Source organism: Embiotoca jacksoni, unplaced genomic scaffold (assembly GCF_022577435.1).
Source record: "Embiotoca jacksoni isolate LCO1_2020_lvr unplaced genomic scaffold, fEmbJac1.0.p SCAF_88, whole genome shotgun sequence".
Classification (NCBI taxonomy): Eukaryota; Metazoa; Chordata; class Actinopteri; family Embiotocidae; genus Embiotoca; species Embiotoca jacksoni.
Genome location: NW_027185445.1, coordinates 738,665 through 762,500, shown reverse-complemented (window position 1 = coordinate 762,500; position 23,836 = coordinate 738,665). Strand labels below are relative to the sequence as shown.

The window sequence follows — 23,836 nt, the reverse complement described above, 5'->3', positions numbered from 1 at the left end:
CTTAAGAGACCACTGGGTCCTGAAGAGACCACCAACTCCTGAGGAGACCACCAGGGTCCTGAAGAGATCACCTAGTCCTAAAGAGACCACTGGGTCCTGAAGAGACCACCAATTCCTGAGGAGACCACCAGGGTCCTAAAGAGACCACCGGGTCCTAAAGAGATCACCAGGTCCTGAAGAGGGTCCTGAAGACACCACCAGGTCCTCAGGAGACCACCAGAGTCCTGAGGAGGCCACCAGAGTCCTGAGGAGGCCATTCGGTCCTGAAGAGACCACCAGGGTCCTAAAGACACACCGGGTCCTGAAGAGGTCACTGGGTCCTGAAGAGGGTCCTGAAGACACCACCAGGTCCTGAAGAGACCATCAGGGTCCTGAAGAGACCACCAGGTCCTAAAGAGACCACCGGGTCCTAAAGAGCGTCCTGAAGACACCACCAGATCCTGTAGAGACCACCGGGTCCTAAAGAGAGCACCGGGTCCTGAAGAGAGCACCAGGTCCTGAAGAGACCACCGGGTCCTGAAGAGAGTCCTGAAGACACCACCAGGGTCCTGAAGAGACCACCGGGTGCTGAAGAGGTCACTGGGTCCTGAAGAGACCACTGTGTCCTAAAGAGACCACCAGGTTCTGAGGAGACCACCGGGTCATGTAGAAATCACCAGGTCCTGAGGAGACCAGAGTCTTAAGAAGACCACCAAGTCCTGAGGAGACCACCAGGGTCCTAAATTGACCAGTGGGTCCTGAAGAGGTCACCACGTCCTAAAGAGTCCACTGGGTCCTAAAGAGACCACCAGGTCCTGAGGAGATCAGCAGGGTCCTAAATTGACCAGTGGGTCCTAAAGGGACCACCGGGTCTTGAAGGGACCACCAGGGTCCTAAAGAGACCTTAGCTTCATGAGACCCGGCTCCATCTGATCCAGGTTTTCAGAGTTTCTGCAGGAGTTAAACAGTGAGTGAATAGTGAGTTTGGTGTCTCTTCTACAACTCGGCAGAAGGTTCCATACTTTGGCTGGAACCTCTCTTTATTTTTATTAGAGTTTCTAATACTTACATACAACTAATATTTATGTATGTATTTATTGAACTTAGAAAACCGTGGAGATAAAAGCTCCTAAAAGCTCCTAAAAGCTCCTAAAAGCTGCGTATGTTTCCAGAACAGACCGTCTGTGACTGGAATATAGAAACAAGGACTACATCAGTTGTCAAAATAAGAGCTTTAGATGCTGTTTAATTCATGTTCATTCCGACTGTATGCACAAAAATAGTCTCTTACAACTTGAAGTGTGTATACATGTTCTGGAGCATTCAGTAATATGTAATCACTTCCTTTGATAAAAATCATTTCATTATAAAATGTTATTGTGAAGACCACATTTTCCGCAAACCCCGTCACTTCCTGTTACCTCTGGTGAACAGAATTCGTTTCGGTGAGGACATAAGAGGAGGAGAACCGTGCTGTTTGGAAATAAGAAGTTATTGTTGTTAATAAAGTGAGTTTTGTCTGAAAAGATTTACTTTATGTCATTAATACTTTCAGCAGAGATTCTGATGATGACATTTTTTTAGGAAAAATCACAGGAAATTAAAGAAATCGCAAACTCTTGCAAATATTGCGGTCGCAAGATTGCGATTTCCTGGAGGGACTGAACACAGATGGTGGCAGAACTTCAATCTTAGTATTACTGGACCTCAGTGCTGCATTGGACACGGTCGACCATTGACCATGAAATACTACTAGACAGACCAGAAAACTGGGTGGGACTTTCTGGCACTAAACTGGTTTGAATCCTACTTGAAGGAGCGAGAATACTTTGTGTTTGCAGCTAATCACACATCAGAGCACACTAAAAGGACATGTGGTGTTCCCCAAAGTTCAATTCTGGGATCTCTTCTGTTCAACATCTACAGATTATGGAAAACAACAAAGTGTGTTATCATAATTATGCAGACGACACACAAATCTACATAACTATATCGCCAGGGGACTATAATCCCACACAAGGGCTGTAAATGCATTAAACAAATCAACACCTGGATGTGCCAGAAGTTTCTTCAATTAAACAAAGATAAAACAGAAGTCATTGTTTTTGGTGCCGAGGAAGAACGATTGAAAGTCAGCGCTCAGCTTCAATCACTGATGTTAAAAAACACAAACCAAGTCAGAAATCTGTAGTTATGGATTCAGACCTCAATCTGAGCACACATATCAAGACAATTACAAAATCAGCCTACTATCACCTGAAGCATATATCGAGGATTAGAGAATGTATGTCTCAACAGGATTTGGAAAAACGTGCATTAATCTTCAGTAGACTGGACTACTGTAACGGTGTGTTTAAGGGTCTCTGTAAAAAGTCAGTCAGAGCGCTGCAGCTGATTCAGAGCGCTGCAGCTTGAGTCCTCACTGAGACCAAGAAACTGGACCACATCCCTCCAGTTCTGAGGTATTTACACTGGCTTCCTGTCCAACACAGAATCCACTTCAACATCACTGTTTTTAATGTTTTAATGACTGTTTTTAATTGTTTTTAAATGTCCTTTTCTTTTGCCTGATGTTTTCATGCTTTTAACGGTTTTATGTAAAGCACTTTGAATTTTCCTCGTTGAAATGTGCTATACAAATAAACTTGCCTTCCACACATGCTGTCTCCTCCCTTCTGAGTATGAACTGTCGGGGTGATGAGAGCCTGGAGACTCAGTCACAGAGCATTTTGATCCTCCATACTGTGCTGAGGAACAGCTGATCCCAGGAAGTGGGTCACACAGGGGAGAGAATGGCAGTCACACACAGTCCTCATGACATCACAGTCACATGGAGGGGACAAATTATTACTGTGTGGACACAACAAACTAAACATGGGTTTGTATGACAGGGATTTAATATGTAGCATATTTACTATTGAAACATGTCGTGTGACATAAAGGCAGTTGCAGCTCATCATCAACATATTGGAAATGTCCTCATCAATGATGTCATCCTCCACCGACTGGGACCACTAAATGTAGGTGTATAACCTATCAGGGGAAAGTACAACAGGAGGAAGAGGAAGAGGAAGAGGAGGAGGAGGGTTGAGTTTCTCAGCCACAACAACCTTGTCCTGTTCAGCTGATGTGAGTGACAAATGTTCAGATAGCAGCGGACATGAAAACCTGTAACAGGTGTTGATGTTGATCACTGATGAAACTTTAAAGACGTGCTATTTATTTAGTATTTATTTTATTCTATTTTTTTGTATATACAGTGCATTTTTATATTTAATATTTTTTACTGTTATTGTATTTCTTTCCTGTATCCATAAATGCTGCTGTAGCGAAAAATTTCCCCTTGGGGATTAATAAAGTAACTATCTATCTATCTATCTATCTATCTATCTATCTATCTATCTATCTATCTATCTATCTATCTATCTATCTATCTATCTATCTATCTATCTATCTATCTATCTATCTATCTATCTATCTATCTATCTATCTATCTATCTATCTATCTATCTATCTATCTATCTATCTATCTATCTATCTATCTAACAGAGTCAGAGCCTCCTGTTCTCCTCCTTAACAAGGCTTCAGTTGTGGTGACCATGGAAACCTTCAACAAACCTGACTACAACTACCAGCCATGTGAAAACCACAAACTTTAAACAACCACATGTTCAGTATGTGGAGACCAAACATCTGAAACTTCACTTCAGGAGGTGGATGAGTGCAGATTTCTCTTTCAGTCTGATAGAAACTTTACTGTTTCCAGTTACTGAATCACTCAGTGATCCTGGTGTCATGTATGTTGTGTGGTCATGTATGTTGAGTGGGCCATACTGGAAAACATGTCATCACTGCTGGCAGGTCACATGACTGTTTTCAAGCCTCACACCAGATGTTTCTGATTTTAGTCACAAACTCATAAAAAGTTGGTAGAAATTAACAATTAAATTCTGGACAAAAAGGCTCAAGACTGACTTCTTATTGAAGTGTAAAGGAGAATATTATATAATTAACAGAGCAGAAGGAAGTGCAGCGCTGATCCTCAGATATTATTAATCTTCCAAAGAAGCAGCAAACAGACACATCGTCTATTCTACTGAATCATGAACACAAAACATGCTGTTGGAAAATCAATGAAAAGGATTCACTTTAATGCTGTCTCAGTGTTTGGATGGAGGACACACGCGCGGACACAAACACAAACACACACACACACACACACACACACACACACACACACACACACACACACACACACACACACACACACACGCACACACACAAACGCACACAAACACAGACAAACACAGACAAACACACAGACGTGCACGCACAAACACACACACTCTTTGAAAAGCCCTCTGAGTGAAACCTCTTTGTTATTCTCTGCACGTCGTCTCTGCTGCGTCTTTCATGGACACTAACGTGTCTCTTCTGTCCTGCAGAGACAGACGACGACTCACTGTCGTCGTATGTTTTCATCATCACGTTAATGCTGATTTAAATAGAGCCAAACACAGGTGAGTGAAGACCTGCTCAGGGGGCGGAGTTACCTTTAGCACAGTACAACAGCTGAACTATTAAAGACCCCCCAGACCTCTTTATAAAAGTAAAATGCACATTTTCACAGCATTAATTACAACAGTGAAACAACAGAGTGATGTCGCACCTTCACTCCTCTGTTCATGTCTCATTCTGACTAAAGTTAAACTGCCAACAAACCTCAACATGCACATGTTTGTTCTCATTAAACGTGTACAGTTCATTCACGGGAGCATCAGACTGCTTCCAGAGGAAGGTGAGATGAGCGGACAGCTGTGGAGACGTGTCATCAAGCTCCAACTGATGAACACAAGAAATAAAAACCCAAATCAGCCCTTTACTGACTGCATTTGATGCAGAAGATGTCCGAGGCCACCGGACAGGAAACCTGTCTGTGACAGGTGATTAGAACCACCAGCAGTGAGCTCACATGCAGACAGATATCACCTCCAGCAGGATGTTTCTGCTAAATCATCACTGCACGACACAAAGTCTCAAAAATAAATGAGTCCCATCGCTGTTTGAATGCTTCATTCTTCATCGAGAGTCAGAAGAGATGAGAGGAAATGACAGAATAGGAAAAACTGGATAAAAATGTCCTCAGTGGGACACGAACGAGAGACACTGCTGGACACAATTCATGACAACTGTACACAACCATGGTGTCAGTCACAGACACACGTCCTCTGAACACGGTACCAGATGAGTCCAATCTCAGCTGGGTTGGGATGCACTTTATTCAACTTTATTAACCAAAAGAAGAACTTAGTTCATACCAGACTCTAAGGTCTGATACCAAGTGAACATCACAACAATCTGTGTTCTGCAAACCACTCTGAGATGTGATGAAATAATAGTGAAATAATCATGAAGTAATAGTGAAATAATAGTTAAATAATAATGATGTAATAGTGAAATAGTGACATGATAGCGAAGTAACAGTGAAACAGTAGTTAAATAATAGTGAAGTAATAGTGAAATAGTGACATGATAGCGAAGTAACAGTGAAACAATAGTGAAATAATATTGAAATAGTGGAATAATGGTGAAGTGACAGTGAAATAATAGTGAAGTGACAGTGAAGTAATTGTGTAATAGTAGTGAAATAATAGTGAAGTGATAGTGAAATAATAGTGTAGTAATAGTGAAATAATAGTGACGTGACAGTGAAGTAATAGTGTAATAGTAGTGAAATAACAGTGACAGTGAAATGATAGTGAAATAATAGTGAAGTGACAGTGAAGTAATAGTGCAATAGTAGTGACATAATAGTGGAATAATAATGAAGTGACAGTGAAGTAATAGTGAAGTAACACTGAAATAGTAGTGAAATAATAGTGAAGTGAGAGTGAAATAATAGTGTAGTAATAGTGGAATAATAGTGAAGTGGCAGTACAGTGATAGTGAAGTAATAGTGAATAATATTGAACAAATAGTGAACAAATAGTGAAGTAACAGTGAAATAGTTGTGAAATAATAGTGAAGTGATCGTGCAATAATAGTGAAGTAATAATGACATAATAGTGATGTAATAGTGACGTAATCGTGAAATAATAGTGAAATGATCGTGAAATAATAGTGAAGTAATAGTGAAATAATAGTGAAGTGATAGTGAAGTAATAGTAAAATAATATCAGCTGTAAGAGCGACGCTGACCACCTGCACACAGTGGAGGAAGGAAGTAGTGATGGATCAGTGAACAGTCCCCGGACTTGTTTGACGTGTTTGTGGGCTTTTAGTTGAGTGAACTCAGCGTCAGAGTTTCAACCATTTCTTACATTCTCATCCACATGCTGTAATCATCATAGAGATTTTTACTCTTCCCACCGTCATCCAACACAGTCAGAGGACTCAGATAAACCCAGCCTGCTTTCTTTGGCATCATCAGATGGTTTACAGCACTGTGGTTTGAACTTTCCCTCAGCAGCAGAAGGAACCTTCAGACTGAACAGAGGCAGTCTTACCTGTCTTGGGGTCCACAGAGAAGTAGGGCTCCCCCTCCAGGAGGCTGTAGACGATCTTGGCGCTGTTTCCGTAGGTCGGGTCATCTGCATCTGAGGCGGTCACCTGGAACACTGACGTCCCTGCACAGAAACCGGGACCCTCTGCTGTGTACTTTAAAAATCTGAAGGGTGAAGTTATGTTTTATCAAACTGCTTTAATTCATTGAGTTGTGAACAGAAGATTTTATTCCACCTGAGCTGAACCAGCTGATTGTTCAGTCACTTAAAAACTGAACATGACATAACATTCAAATAGTTCTATTGCTTGACCAACAGTCAGAACTGAAACATGTTGAGTTTACTTTGAACATCTTCACATTGGAAAAGCAGATAAAAGTGAATTTAGGGTGTTTTTATCTTAAAAGGTTTAGTGATGACCAAGTTAACTTATTACTTGTTACCAAATTTGTGCCAGTTCCTTTTCTGCCAATTAGTTATTTATTAGTTAACTAATGCTTTTAGATGTCGACCACCGGTGACTTCTTTTCTCTGATGGATAAAAAGCAAAATGCAAATGTCAGCAGGGGCCCAACAACAAACTGTTGTCCTGTGACTCCTCAGAAGATGAATCATAAATCAGTAAATGCTGGAGACATTGTAGGAGGCTATTTATTTATTCATATTTTCTTCTAGATTAAACAGTAATTAGTTATCTGAGTGAGCTGGCTATTGGAGGGGGAAATGAGGAGAGGAGCTGAATCAAAAGGAAAAGTGGAGATGATGACTGGAGACAGAGAGACAGTGAGACGAGGTTGCTGTGGTTACTGGTCCCAAAACCTAACAGAAGAGGAAAAACTGTGCAGCAAACAGTCAGCTCTGTATACAGTCACCAACCAGAACTAGTATATAATATAATATAATATAATATAATATACAGTGCATCCAGAAAGTATTCACAGCGCTTCATTTTTTCCACATTTTGTTGTCACAGATTTATTCCAAAATGGATTAAATTCATTTTTTTCCTCAAAATTCTAAACACAATACCCCGTAATGATAACGTGAAAAAACATATTTGGGAAAGTTTTGCAAATCTATTAAAAATAAAAAAACAAAAAAATACCATGTACACAAGTATTCACAACATGATACTAAAAATTGAGCTCAGGTGCATCCTGTTTCCACTGATCATCCTTGAGATGTTTCTACAACTTGATTGGAGTCCACCTGGTAAATTCAGTTGATTGGACATGATGTGGAAAGACACACACCGTCTATATAAGGTCCCACAGTTGACATGTCAGAGCACAAACCAAGACATGAAGTCCAAAGAATCGTCTGTAGACCTCCGAGACAGGATTGTATCGAGGCTCAGATCTGGGGAAGGGTACAGAAACATTTCTGCAGCATTGAAGGTCCCAATGAGCACAGTGGCCTCCATCATCCGTAAATGGAAGAAGTTTGAACCACCAGGACGCTGTGAATACTTATGTACGTGTTATATTTCCGGTCTTTATTTTTAATAGATTTGCAAAAATTTTAAACAAACTTTTTTCACTTTGTCATTATGGGATATTGTGTGTAGAGTTTTGAGGAAAAAAATGAAATTTGTAATAAGGCTGTAACAACAAAATGTGGAAAAAGTGAAGCGCTGTGAATACTTTCTGGATGCACTGTATGAAAAGTAGTGGTTGTTACTACCATTGCTGAACTGGTAGCTCGTTAACTGGCTGACCAATCAACTCGCTGCTTCCCTACAACAGGAAATAAGAGGGGGAGGGTTCCTGTGATTATGTTTGTCAGAGAAGTCAGAGAAAAGTTTGAAATGAAACCATGTGATACACAAAGAGTCAACGTGACCAATGAGCTGGTGGAGATCCTAAACAGGGTGACGGGTCTCTAAATCTGTCTCCTTTACTCATCCTAAAATTATATGTTTATTAATATGTAATATACAGTATGTTACTCACTGTCTATGTCTTTCATCATATGTTACGATAGTTGCAGTGCTGTTTCCTGCGTCACTGTTTAAAGACGTATTCTCTCAGGGAGTCGTGACACTGACTGTTATATGGATGTTTTTTAGAGAGACGAGTCAGCAGAGCTCCACACAGAGACAGCCCATTAGCATGTAGCATGTAACAGCTCCTCCTCTCATTCATCACGGTGACCTGCAGGTTGGTTTTAGTGGAAAACGAAGCAGAAAACACTGCAATCGTCTTCATGAGGCTTCCTGGAGAACCCTTCAGCTGCTAATGTGGCTTTTGTAAATTACCAAAGATTTTATTATTGTTGGGTTTTTGGTTTTAAGGGAAGTATTGAAATACAATCATGAGACAATGGTTAACTGTGAAATTCCACCTTCAGTCCACCTTCCAGGATCCTCTGAGGAGGAACTCAACTCTACATCCAGAATATAAAAGTAGATTTTATGCCATGAAGCCATCCTTTGTTCAGACATCGTACATGACATCATCCCATCCTTCCACAGAGGTGTCGGATTACCTGGATAAATACCGAATCTCCCTAGAAGTAAACGTGGTGCTCTCCCTCTGATGAACGCTGAATCTGTGTTAAAGACGGTCACACTTTTGTTTTTCATGATACATCTTCTAGCATATTTTGGATGTATTAAAGTAAAAATATTATACCTTGCCTTTTTAAAAATGGAAGTACTTCATAAATAGAGGTCTGTGTATGTGATGGGGATGAGAATCAGGTCTAAAACATGCAGAGGAAAAAGTCTGTTGTTGTGAATATGAATTTATCTTATCAGCTGGCATTATAGTTTTATATTTAATGGTGTCACCAACCTATTATGGTCTGGATATTTTTCAAAGACAACATCTGGCTTGTTGTTGGTTGGGTTCATTGTTGGTGGACCAGTGTTAGTTGAAGTTAGAGCCTGTTGAAGGCAGCTGGTGGTGAAGCAGGACAGCATTTTCTCCTCAGCTTCAAAACACACTTCCTCAAATCTAGATTCAGATCTACTGAAGTTTACCGCATACTGCTTCTTTAATTATGTAATCCATAATTACACTTTACTTTTCTGCAACCTCCAACAGTCGTTTTTGTTAATCAACGCCCCATAACAACACAATATTTACATTCTGTTGACCGCGCCCTCTGGTGGCCGTAGTCAATACAACAGGAGCACAGGAGGAAGTCCACTGAGGGAGCTATAGCGCCACAGGGAGGAGGTGGGGGTGCATGGATATATATATATATTCCAAATCATCGCTATGTACCATTATCTGGCCAATCAGGTCCACCGGAGCTTACCGAGCCCAGTTGACACCCAGGACAGGTTTTGAGGGAACCCGCCTGGCCTTCTGAGAACCCCCCAGGAGGAGGCAACATTGGGTTCACCGGTCCCACTGCTCGGCAGGTTCCTGTCCAGGTCCTGTTACGTACCTAACCTCGGTCTTTGTGGACTCAACCTCCGAGACAGAGTTTTCAGCCCCAGCAGCCACGATGACAGATTCTTCAGCCTCCGCAGCCGCCACAGACTCTCCTCCTGTTCCTGTCTCCAGACGGGCCGCCAATGCCGGGCGACCAGTTTCCAGCCAGGTCAACGACACCGTCTCTCTTGTTCCTGTCTCCAGACAGGTCACTGACACCGGGCCACTCGCCTCCGGCCGGGTCGATGACAACCCCCCTCCCGTTCCTGTTCCCAGCTGGGTCGATGCCATGCCTCCTGCTCCCGCCTCTGGCTGGGTCGATGCCACGCCCCGTGCTACTGCCTCAAGGTGCAACCAACAAGCTCCGCCATGCTTCTCCACCCCCTGAGACTTACTTCGCAGACAACCTCTTGTTTGTGAAGTCCGTCCTGGGAAGATTTTATTCCGATGTTCCGAACCCTGACTGTAACTACCACTTGTTGGGTCTCAGATTGATGGAGTCTGTAGTGATAGAACAGCCCTGGCTGACAGCTATACCATCTGTTTTTAAGACTTTGAATAACATGTCCTAACTAAGGAGATGCCTGGTGGGGTTTCTTGACGGCAGTTCGCAGGAGTGGCCCGGTCTTGACCCTGCTGCTCTGCAGCAGTACCTGTGTCAAGCAGGTTTGGACTTAATTGCGTCACTGCCCAAGTCAGTCTCAGGATCGCCAACCCTGGCAAGACTTCCAGCCGCTACGGACGTCCCTCCCATCCCTCCCGTCCCTCCCGTCCGTCCTGTTCCTGTCTCCAGATGGGTCACCGATGCCGGGCCACCGACGCCGGGCCACCAGTTACCGGACGGGTCGCCGACCCTGGGCCACTAGTTTCCGGCTGGGTCGATGTCACGCCCCCAGCTCCTGCCTCAGTCCCCAGCTGTGTCGACGCCACGCCTCCTGCCTCAGTCTCCGGCTGTCTCGATGCCACGCTTCCAGCTCGGGGTCTGGAGGGATTCTGTCTTCGCTGTCGACGCCCTCCAGCTCCACGCCCGGAAGGGTTCCACCTTCGCCGCCGATGCGTCCCTTCTCTGTGGCCGAAGGGGTCCCGCCTTTGCCAACGACCTCCTGCTCTGCGCCCAGCGGGGTCCTGCCTTAACCAATGCTCCCCTACCGGCCTCCGAGTGAAGGTACGTCATTGGCTTCCTGCCGTCCTCCCAGTGACTCTTGGCCTTCGTGGATGACTCTCTTTTCTGCCACAGGGTCGTCCTCCGGAGGTATCACTCAAGTCTGTCCTGCAGGTCGTCCTCCAGAGAGGTCCCTCAAGTCTGACCTATGTTGCAGTCGTCCTCCGGAGAGGTCACTAAGGTCTGTACAGCCACGAGGTTGTCCTCCGGAGAGGTCCCTCAAGTCCGTCCTGCTTCGTGGTCATCCTCCGGAGAGGTCCCTCAAGTCTGTCCTGCCTCGCGGTTGTCCTCCGGAGAGGTTTCTCAAGTCCGTCCTGCCTCGCGGTCGTCCTCCGGAGAGGTTCCTCAAGTCCGTCCTGCCCCATGGCCATCCTCTAGAGCGGTCATTCAAGTCTGTCCTGCCACATGGCCGTCCTCCGACCACCCAAGTTTCCTTACTCGTGGTCTTCTGTTGTTGTGGTCCTCCGTCCCTCCTAGCCCCCGGTCCGATCCAGTCTGGTCACTGAGAGGCTCTCTTTGAGTGTGTGTGTGTGTGTGTGTGGGGGGGGGGGGGGGTACTGTCAGGATCCCTGAGTGTTTTGACCTTTGTTTCCCCAGACCTCTTTTCCTCATGTGTGCCTTCATTCGTGTATTTGTTGTTGTTTGCCATGTGCTTGTGTTTTGTTCTGTGTCCTCCTCTCCCCACCTCCAGTCACCTCCCATGGCCATGCCCCTCATCATTCTGGTGTCTGGTTGATACCAACCCATCTGATTACCACCTGCAGGTTGACACGCCGGTTCTTCATTCCCACTAATCACCTCCCGACACTATCAACCCTGGTCCTGCAGTCCTGAGGTGTCGGTCCATACTATCTGCTACGTCCACTCACCTGCAACCTGTCGCCAGTGCTACCAGCCATCCGTCCTGTTCCTGTTCCTGTTCCATTCTGTTCCGTTCTGTTCTGTCGACTTGCTGTGGACTACTGCCACCCTGCCTGCTACCCTGTGTCGGACCTCGGGAAACCACACAAGTTGCTCCAGTCTGCTGCTCCTGTGTCGGACCTCAGGAGACCACACGATGAACCTGCTCCTAGTCCTCGTTAGTACTCCTGGTGCCTGCCTGTCTGCCTTCCTGCCTGCCTGCCTGCGACCGTTTCTGCCTGGATCAGAGCTGAGTGCATGGCCCCACCAGCTGGCCCCGCCCCCCGGTGAGAGTTCGGTGGAGTTTCCATCCCGACTCGGGAAGAGGAGAGAAAGCGGAGAAGAGCCATTAGGCACCTAGCCAACAGTAAAATAAAGACTATTCTGTACCTGAACTTGAGTTTGTGTCTGCTTTTGGGTCCAGTCCTGCCCCACCTCATAACAGGGGGTGCATATAGTATAAGGTGGGGGTGCATGTCATATATAACATACTGTAATATCAACTTATTTTAAAATGGAACAAACTACCAACAGTAGTGAGTTTGAGTTACAACAACCTGACATGCTATATACACATTTGTAGTGAATAATACTGATAACACAATAAAAGCATGTTCTGTAGATATACTTCTATATAACCGAAGGGATCTGTTCCTCAACACTGGATGTACTCAGGTTTTAATCCCCTCGGACACTCAGCCTGATGCACAGCTTCTAATATTCAGAGGTCTGACTGAAAAAACACTTCTCTTTATGAAATGGAGTTCAGCCTGATAAAGAGTTGTCTTCTGCAGCCGCCATCTATTCACATCATGAATGTGTTTCTACTCTCTACTGCTCACCTGCACCTGCAGCTGTCAGGAGGAGGAGGACAGTGAAGGAGGAGAAAAAGGAGGAGAACTTTATTTATTTGTATGTGATTGTCAAACTCTGCCTCTTTTACGTGAACCCTTTTCTATCTGTGGTGTTTGTTAGGTTGAGTTAAGCCAGATAAATGAAAGACATCCTGCCTGAGTTGAAGCTGCTTCATAGTGAGTTCAGGAACTGAAACCAACACACAGCAAGGACACAAATGAAAACGGCTGAAACCGGAAGTGACTTCAAAATAAAACAGGAAGTAACAAAAGAATGAAAGTATAAAGATGAAAGGAACCAAACAGACAAATAGAAACATAAAGGCAGAGTGAAGCCATGAGGAGTTGTAATGTGAATCACAGTCAGTTCCACCGTGTCCTCGGACTAATTATTATAAATTATTATTATTAAAAAGTGTGTCAGTTTCCCGTCTTACCGACATCAGACATCTCAGGGACGGCAGCGGAGAACGGCCCGTTGGGGAAAGTGGGAGCATTGTCGTTCACGTCCTGGACCTTGATGATGAACTCTGACTCTGACTCCGCCTCCAGCGAGTGGTTGGTCCGGCGGTCGATTGCCCTCGCGTGCAGCACGAACTGGGATCTCCTCTCGCGGTCCAGGCTCTTGGTGGCGTGGATGTCACCAGTGGTTTCATCAATGCTGAAGATGGAGCCGGCCCCCTCCCCTGACAGGATGTAGCGCACAGAGCCGTCGCCCTTGTCAGAGTTGGAGTGGAGCTGGAGACAAGAGAGGTGGTGGTGGGGGAGTGTGTGTGTGTGTGTGTGTATGTGTGTGTGCGTGTGGGGGGGAGGTTGGGAGGGGGGGGCAGAGAGTCGGACATGTAATGCAGAGTAATAACCAAGTGTCAGGATGACCAGGGTCAGGGTCAGGACCAGGACCAGAACCAAGACTAGGACCAGGAGGATGCTGGTGACCAGTACTTCAGCACGACTGTGAGGTATCTGAGTCGGTCTGCGGTGAACTTTTAGACCCTTCAGCAACTCAAACAATAAAAAGTTTAAAGTTAAAGTTAAAGTTCAAATTTAAAGCCTGACTCGTTCTGTAAGCATCCAGGTCAAATGAAAACACAGCTCTGTTTCTTTCTCTTATGCGACAAAACTACAGCACAAATAACACACTAGTTACACAAAACCACGGCACAAATAACACAGAAATACCACAAAACTAGCACAAATAACACACGAATAACACAAAACTAGAGCACAAATAACACACGAATAACACAAAACTAGAGCACAAATAACATAAATAACACAAAACTACAGCACAAATAATCCATGAATAACACAAAACTACAGCACAAATAACATAAATAACACAAATAGGGCAGTAGATTATAGAGTCACAACACTGCCCTGTGTTGTTACTATAAAACACTTGTATTATCCATCCATCCATCATCTTCCACTTATCTGGGTCGGTTCGCGGTGGCAGCAAGCCAAGCAAGCTGACCCAGACTTCCCTCTCTCTCCTGCAACATCTTCCAGCTCCCCCTGAGGATCCCGAGGTGTTCCCAGGCCAGCTGGGAGATATAATCCCTCCAGCACGTTCTAGGTCTTCCTCGAGGTCTCCTGCCAGTTGGGCGTGTCCAGAAACCCTCCAGAGGGAGGCGCCCAGGAGGATCCTGATCAGATGCTGAACCACCTCAGCTGACTCCTTTAGATGCGAAGGAGTAGCACCTCAACTCCAAGTTCCCTCCTGATGTCCAGCTCCTCCCCCGATCTCTAAAGCTGAGCCCGACCTCCTACGGAGGAAACTCATTTCGGCCGCTTGTAGCCACGACCTCGTTCTTTCGGTGACGACCCAGAGAGCTGCTGACCATCGGTGAAGATCGGAACATAGATCGCCCGGTAAACTGAGAGCTTCGCCTTCCGGCTCAGCTCCTCTTCATCAACACGGTCCGGTGCAGCATCTGTTGTACTGCTGCAGCGGCACCGATCCACCTGTCAATCACCCGCTCCATCCTACCCTCACTGGTGAACAAGACCCCGAGATAATTAAACTCCTTCGCTTGAGGCAGTCACTCCGTCCCCACCTGGAGGGATCAATCCACCAGTTTCCGGCAGAGAACCATGTCCTCAGATTTGGAGGTACTAACCCTCATCCCTGCCGCTTTACACTCGGCCACAAACTGCCCCAGTGCATGCTGGGAGTCTGAAGAGGCCAACAGGACAACATCATCTGCAAACAGCAGAGAAGCGATCCAAGACCCCCAAAACCTGACATTTTCCTCCCCCCGGCTGCTCCTAGATTTCCTGTCATGAAGGTCACGAACAGGATCAGTGACAAAGGACAGCCCTGGTGGAGGCCACGCCCACTGGAGGCTACGCCCACTTGAAACGTGTGAGTTATTGCTGAGAATACGAACACAGCTCCTACTGTAGTTGTATAGAGACCAGATGGCCCATTGCAACGGGTTCAACAACCCGAACTCCTGCAACACCTCCCATAAAAACCCTCGAGGGACACTGTCACAGGCCTTCTCCAAGTCCATGAAGCACATGTAGACTGGATGGTTAAACTCCCAGGACCCCTCCGGTAGTCTTGTGAGGGTAAAGATCTGGTCCACTGTTCCATGAGTGGGACAGATTCTGCAGGTTCAACAAATGGTCGGAGTCCTTTCCAGCACCCTGATATAAGTTTTGCCCGGGAGGCTGAGTAGTGTGATACCCCGATAGCTGGAGCAACTCTCCGGTCCCCTTTTTTTTTTAATGGGAACCACCACCCCAGTCTGCCAGTCCAATGGTACTGTTCCCGACCCCCATGAGACATTGAAGAGGCATATCAGCCAAGACAGCCTAGCAATGTCCAGCGCCTTCATCATCTCACCTCTGGCAAAATCCATCACGCAACAATAACATCGTTGGTTGTCTGTTTTCTTGTTTGTTTAAATCTTTGCACTATTGTTTAGTTAGTTTTAATTTAATTTAATTATTCTATTTTATTTTATTCTATTTATTGTATATACTGCACATTTTTATATTTAATATTTTACTGTTGTTTTATTCCTTTCTTGTACCTACAATGCTGCTGTAGTGAAAAAAAATTCCCCTTGTGGGATGAATAAAGTATCTATCTATCTATCTGTCTGTCTGTCTGTCTGTCTGTCTGTCTGTCTGTCTGTCTGTCTATCTATCTATCTATCTATCTATCTATCTATCTATCTATCTATCTATCTCAGGACGGATCTCATCCACCCCGGCGCCTTGTCACAGAGGAGCTTTTTGACTACCTCTGCCTCTGCCAGGGATATAGGTGCGAGCCCCCCAAGTCTTCAGACACGGCCTCCTCTCCAGGTGGCATGGTGGTCGGGTTTAGGAGTTCCCCCACTGAGAACCGCCTGGGGTAGTCCCTGCTTTCCCTTCCTGAGTCGTCGGATGGTTTGCCAGAACTTCCTTGAGGCCAACCGAAAGTCCTTCTCCATGGCCTCCCCGAACTGCTCCCATGCCCGAGTTTCAGCATCCGGGACCACCGCAGCCGCAGCCCGTCTGGCCTGCTGGTACCTCAGCTGCTTCAGGAGACCCCTGAGCCAACCAGGTGCAAAAGGCCTCCTTCTTCAACTTGACAGCTTCCCTCATCCCCGGTGTCCACCACCGGATTCTGGGGTTGCCGCCACGACAGGCACCGATGACCTTCTGACCACAACTCCTCGCGGTCCACAATAGAGGCTTTGAAAACGGTCCACTCGGACTCCATGTCCCCAACCTCCCTCGGGATGTGTGAGAAGTCCTTCTGGAGGTGAGAGTTGAAGACCTCCCGGACAGGTTCCTCTGCCAGACGTTCACAGTTTACGGGTATCAAACAAATAATACTAATAATAATCGAACAATTAAACACAGACTGTATATAAACCACAGACTGTATATAAAATAAAGTCAATATATGAAACACAGACTGTATATAAAATAAAGACTGTATATAAACCACAGACTGTATATAAAATAAAGTCAATATATGAAACACAGACTGTATATAAAATAAAGACTGTATATAAACCACAGACTCTATATAAGACACAGACTGTTTATAAAACACAGACTGGATATAAAACAGACTATATAAAAACACAGACTGCAAATAAACCACAGACTATATAAAACACAGACTGTATAAAAAACAGACCGTATATAAAATACAGACTGTATATAAACCACAGACAATGTATAAAATACAGACTGTATATAAAGAAATTGATTATAAATAAACCACAGACTGGATATAAATCTACAAACTGGATATAAAACTACAGACTGGATATAAAACACAGACTGGATATAAAACAGACTGGATATAAAACTACAGACTGGAAATAAAACACAGACTGGGTATAAAACACAGGCTGTAAATAAAACACAGACTGGATATAAAACACAGACCGTATATTAAAACACAGACTGGATATAAACCACAGGCTGGATATAAAACAGACTGTAGATTAAAAAAAATACACTGTAAATAAACCACAGACCAATTATAAATCACAGACTGGATATAAAAGTGTTCCAGGTCTGAAAAATGGCTCCAATGCAGAAGTGCCTTACCCTGCAATACCACAAAGTGCCACTAGAGGTCGGCTCTAAAAAGCCTCTGGCTCCATAGACTCCCATTCAACTTCTCTCATCAAATCCAAAGTGAATAAAATGTGTCCATCAGTTATCTCGGTGTTGTTAGCTAAAGTCACTCCTTCTTATTAGTTTTCTGGAGGTCCATCTGAAAATAATCCCTCAGTCATTAGAAAAGAAGATTCAAAAAGACCTGTTTTTGGGGGCAACCTTAAAAACTAACTAGGTTAGGTTAGGTTAGGTAGTTACTTTATTAATCCCCGAGGGGAAATTTTTTTCGCTACAGAAGCATACAGAAGCAATAAGATAATAATAGAACAATAGAAAAGCAATAAAATAGCAGTAAAAATAGCAGTAAAAAATATAAATATAAAATACACAGTATATACAGTACAGTATATATCTATATATATTATATACAACTACACTCTAATGTGCATATGTGTTACATGTTTTCCAATGTTCCTACTGCACATGTGCAACACCTGAAGAAGCAGGACTCATGACTCGGGAGTGGTGTCATCTTTGAGACTAGTTCTCCTGAATACATTCAGGCCTTCAGGCCTCCACTCACATGGAGCCTGTGTCCTATATTAAATATTATTTTATAAGTCAATGACGCTTTAGCTTTCCCTCAGTTCTTCTTGTGAGGTTCTTCTTCTGCTCTCTTCCTCCTCTCTAAGCCTCACCCAGAATCCCTGAGCATATTAAATAAGAGCCGACCTTCAGAGGTGGAGTCCCAGGAGGAAACACCTCTGTTCTCATGCAGGGATTTGTTTTCTAAGGTGGAGGATTTTATTCAGGCCACGAGGAACACAGGGAGTATGCAAACAAGCTGTGAGCCTCCTCACAAACAAAGAGTGAAAGGAGGCACATCCTGACACAGCTCCATGAAGCCACACGGTGACTGGAAAAGAACATACACACAATGCTGCCGTGTAAGGACAAAGGAAATCCATCTCCCTGGCACAAAATAAAAGATTTAAAACCAAACGAGGAGACGGAGGAAGATAGAGGCGAAGGAGGAGGATACAAATACAGCAGCAGAGTTTCTAAGGAGCAGCTGCTGAGGAAGAAGCAGCGAGTGACATTTTGGGGCTGCAGTATTTCCCCTGTGCACGAAGAACAAAGGCTGAGGGTGTGAAATATCAATCAAAAAGAGTGTGGGTGGGCAGGAAGAAACGCTTATTAATTTAAACTGGTTAATTCCCTCCTGGTGGGACGTACAAGACATGCTACACGGAGCTCAATAACTAACCGTGAGAGGAGACATGATGAGGTGATCCTCTCCTGGTGTATATAACACTCTGGTAAACAGGTGATCCTCTCCTGGTGTATATAACACTCTGGTAAACAGGTGATCCTCTCCTGATAATGTTCATGTGTGGTGAAGTCTGTTTCTGTATGATGGGTAGATGTACAGTTAATTTATTTTGTATTATTTATTTCAGAGATTTAAAATCACAAAGTGCTTTCCAATAATAAAACAGACCAGCAGTGGGCAGATGGTTCTAACCAGACATCTTCTGGCTCTGGTAAGTGTTCAGACCAGTTTCCAGTGAATCTGCCATCATGTGTCTCTCAGGAACGTGTTCAATGTTCAGCTTGAACTATAATCATGATGATGAAGTTAGTTAACTGGCTTTATTTTTAAAGACTTTATGTACATGTGTTATTACTGTGTTTGCATTATAATGTCACTAAAACCCAAATTAGTTTCAATGTTTTCTGGAAACATCTGCACAGTTTTGAGTCCCTTTACATTCGAAGGAAGTTGCACTGCTCTCAAAACAGGACGTGACCTCTTTTTAAAAGTTGTAGTGAAGAGGACAAATTGAAAATAGCTACGAGGAAAGGAAACGATCTGAGATCACATTTGTACTGTATGATCACAGCAGACTAATTATATCATGGAGACACTTCACCAGGTGAGGGGCGTGGCTCAACTCCCTGCTCCCTCTCTGTAGCTCTGTATCTCTCCTTTGTCTGTGTGTGTGTGTGTGAGTGTGTAAATAAAAACTATATTCCTACTTCTTGGTTCCACCTCATCACCTGTCTGACCTCAGAGATCACTGATGTTCGTTATCAAAGAGAAACTCACTGATTTTGATAGTCGGACCTGCAGCTGACACACTGCTGCTGAGAAACACGTTAAAGGGAACACACACACTAGGCAGGCAGTGTGTTCAGGTCTAATTGCAGCTTCACAGAATCCATCAGGCCTGCAGACTCTCATTTAGAACCAGCTTCCCCTCTACTACTGAAGGTGAGTCAACCCAGCAGGTACATCAGCTGATGAGGAGGATGTAGCAAGTCTGAGCTACCGTGGGGGTTCCTTTGAGACAGATGACGACCCGCTGAGCCACAAAGTTCGGTTTATGGTTTTGTTTTATTGTTCAATCCACACTGCGGCACACACTCTGCTGAACACGGTGTCGGCGCTCTCCTGCCCTGCCTCCGAGCGTCCGTTCCCAGGCTGCTTCCTCTCCTCCTCCTCACCAGGTCCTGCTTACTTACAAAAGGAGAGACAACAATTCCCCTGATTCAGTTCAGCTGCACCAATTATCCTCCCGGCACCATTCCCTGAACCACTCCATCACTCTCTCCCCCCTGCAGCTGAGATAACCACGCCCCGCCACCACAGAGGACACTCCACACGCCGGGCCACTAGCTTCCAGCCAGGCCCTCGACACCGTCCCTCCTGCTCCTGCCTCTGGCTGGGTCGACGCCACGCCTCCAGCTCCGCGTCTGGAGGGATTATACCTTCAACACAGTCCAGTTGTCCTGCTGTCTACACAGACCACATCCTGTTTGTATGCTGTAAACATGGAATGTATTCTTATTCTTCAACAGATCCTGTGGACAACAACTGCAGTGATTGTGTATCGGGATCTGATCATGTGACCAACACAGAGCAGAGCAGCAGCTGAGGGCTCCATCAGGAGCCCTTCAGGTACTGTGTTGAATGTATGAAACCTGTGGGAGCGCTCAGAGTTTAACACACACTGACTGCAGGTGTGTGTGTACTTCCTGTATTCCACCAGTGGAGAACTGAAACAGACACGTTTTGATCCGTCAGCTGTTTAAAACAAATGATTCAGAAACACTTCGTAAACACAATTACTCTCAATAGTGTCCCTGAACACATCCTGTGGACTCAGGTGCAGCTGCTGTCACTGCTGTCACTGCTACTGTAGCTCCTCCCCCTGTAGATAGGTGTTACTGACTGAGTCATGTGGGCGGGGTTTAAACTCTTTAAATGCAGCTCAATAGATAACACATGTATAGTGACTATACTGTGGACATGTACAGATGCAGTCAGTCTGTCTGTCCTTTGTAACAGGAAGTGCTAAACTATATTTACCTGACAGACAAAGATATTTGTACAAAGCAGGAGTAGGAACATGTCTGAAACAGTGGAATCTGACAAGATTCAATCCAAAGACTACAGTACAGCTCCTGCAGGCTATCGCCTCCGTACTTTACACACTCTCTTATTTTGTTCATTATTCCTTTCTGTCAAGGTATGTGGTGAGAGTGGACCCAAATACAGCACGGACAACAGTTGGATTATCGGTAAGAAGTTTTATTTCCAAACAACAGGTTATCCGGTAGGTTGACTGTATGGTTCCCTTGGAATAATACAGCCCATCAGGGAAGGTCAACTGTGTGACGCCCATGGCCCGACACAGGACAACAGAATGGACCGACCATGTATGGACCCAGCGGCCACAGACTCGGGTCTTAAGACCATCACTTTGTTCCAATATTTTGACAATTTGGCCCGCCGGAGTATACCGGGCCAAGTTGAACCCAGAACGGGTTTTGAGGGAACGCGCCTGGCCTTCTGGGAACCCTCCAGGAGGAGGCGGCATCATGCTCACCGGTCCAGCCGGTCTGCTGGCTCCTTTCCTGGCCCCGCAACTTTTCTAGCTTCAGTCTTTGAGGACTCAACCTCCAAGCATTCCACGGCAAGGACTACAGACTCTCTAGCCCCTATGGATTCTCCAGCCCCCGCAGCCGCTACGGACTCTCCTCCTGTTCCTGTCGCCGGACGGGTTGCCGATGCTGGGCCATCAGCTGCTGGCCGGGTTGACGACGCCGTCCCTCCTGTTTCTGTCTTCAGCCGGGCCACCGATGCTGGGCCACTAGCTCTGCGTCCGGAGGGATTACAACTTTGCCGCTGATGCTCCCCTGCTCTGTGGCCGAAGGGATTCTGCCTTAGCCGACGCTCGCCTACCGGCCTCCAAGTGAATATACACTGTTGGCTTCCTGCCGTCCTCCCAGTGACTCTCGGCCTTCGTGGTCCGCTCCCTTTTCTGCCACAGGGTCTTCCTGCCGAGAGGTCCCTCAAGTCCGTCTTGCCTCATAGTCGTCCTCCGGAGGTTCCTCAAGTCTGTCCTGCTTCATGGTCGTCCTTCAGAGCAGTCACTCAAGTCTGTCCTGACTCATGGTCGTCCTCCGGAGCGGTCACTCAAGTCTGTCCTGACTCATGGCCGTCCTCCGGTGCGGGTAATCAAGTCTATCCTCCCTCGTGGTCATCCTCCAGAGCAGTCACTCAAGTCTGTCCTGACTCATGGACGTCCTCCAGAGCAGTTACTTAAGTCTGTCCTGACTCATGGCCGTCCTCCGGAGAGGTTCCTCAAGTCTGTTCTCCCTCGTGGTCGTCCTCCAGAGAGGTCTTTCAAGTCTGTCCTGCCCCATGGCCATCCTCCAGAGAGGTTCCTCAACTCTGTCCTCCCTCGTGGTCGTCCTCCAGAGAGGTCTCTCAAGTCTGTCCTGCCCCATGGCCGTCCTCCAGAGCAGTTTCTCAAGTCTGTCCTGTCTTAAGACTGTCCTCCAGAGTGGAGCTTGCCTGTGTGTCTGGCTCCAGGGCTGTCCGCCGGGGCAGTTCAGCCACTCCATCCACTCCATCCACCCAGGTTTCCTGGCTCGTTGTTATCTGTTATTGTGGTCCTCCGGGCCCCCTCCTCCCACCCAGTCTAGTTGGGTCGCCGAGAGGCTCCCGTTGAAGGGGGGGGGGGGGGTTACTGTCTGGATCCCTGTCTAACCCTGTGTGTGATAACCTTTTGGTTCCCCTGATCTCCTCTCCTGATGTGTTCTGTTATGTTTGTTATTGTTTTGCCATGTGCTTCATGTTTTATTCTGTGTCCTCCTCTGCCCGCCTCCAGTCACCTCCCATGGCCGCGCCCCTGATCAAGCTGCACAGCTGCGGACAATCCAGCTGATTACCACCTGCCGGTTGATACACCCGTTCCTCATCTCACTAATCACCTCCCGACACTATCAACCCTGGTCCTGCAGTCTTCTGGTGTTGGTCCATACTATCTGCTACGTCCACTCACCCGCAACCTGTCGTCGATGCTACCAGCCATCTGACCTGTTCCGTCGTCTTGCCCAGGACTACCTCTATCCAGCCTGCTGTCCTGTGTCGGACCTCGGGAGACCACACACTATCCAGCCTGCTGCCCTGTGTCAGACCTCGGGAGAGCACACACTCTATTCAGCTTACTGCCCTGTGTCGGACCTCAGGAGACCACACACTATCCAGCCTGCTGCCCTGTGTCAGACCTCGGGAGACCACACACTATACAGCCTGCTGCCCTGTGTCAGACCTCGGGAGACCACACACTCTATCCAGCTTGCCTGCCTGCTTCGGACTCATCCTCCATCAGAAAATAAAGTCTGTTCTGTACATGAACTCGATTCTGTGTCTGCATTTGGGTCCTATCCTGCTGCACCCCATAACACTTTCAGACAGAAAAGCTCTATTGATTGTTCCTTTTCTACCAGCTAGGAGGTTTAGATTTATTTGAGATAGAAGTCAGGCAGGTTGAAGCAGTGTAGCAGCAAAGTGTTTCCTCCCATCGACCCAACCTGTAGTCTGGATCAGCCTCCAAACATTCAGCGTAATAAGACCAAAGATATCAGCAGGATATGTGATGTACAGTAGAGTCTTTGTGATGTTCAGTAGAGTCTATGTGATGTCCAGTAGAGATTTAGTCCGTCATATATCACAGACTTGTTATTGCTGTTCCTTTACAAATGTTAAAAAAAAAAGAAATCTGTTTTATTGGCACTTTATTGGAAAAACTGCAGAAATCCTGTTTCAACAGAAAACGGATGTTCAAAAACAAAATCCAGCATAAACAAGAGAAAATTTAAGCTTACTACTAAAAAAAATGTTTTAAGTGTTATGGAGGAGAATCAGTTTATATACACAACATTTCAAACTGCTGCCATGTTAATGATAGAATTAGGTCTCAAATGTGAGTATCACAGTCAGGTCTTACATGTGAGTATTTATCACAGTCAGGTCTCAGATGTGAGTATTTCTTTGAATCATACTAATATTATTAATTAATCATATGTGAAACACAGATCAGTCCTCAGCAGCCTGTCAGATGGAGACCAGCCTGATGGAGGAAATATGGGAGGATACAGTGCATCTGGAAAGTATTCACAGTGCTT

General features: G+C 45.6%; 1 protein-coding gene across 3 annotated transcripts in view; it reads right to left on the bottom strand.

Moving 5' to 3' along the window:
• LOC138192512 (cadherin-18-like) overlaps window positions 1–23,836 on the bottom strand; it is a 123,152-nt gene that overhangs the window by 59,986 nt on the left and 39,330 nt on the right. For all 3 annotated transcript variants that reach the window (XM_069139950.1, XM_069139952.1, XM_069139953.1), the window contains 2 exons: window positions 13,219–13,519; window positions 6,486–6,605 (listed from right to left, as the gene is read on the bottom strand). In XM_069139950.1, coding sequence (XP_068996051.1) covers window positions 6,486–6,605; window positions 13,219–13,519 — 421 coding nt within the window. The remainder of the gene's footprint in view (window positions 1–6,485; window positions 6,606–13,218; window positions 13,520–23,836) is intronic.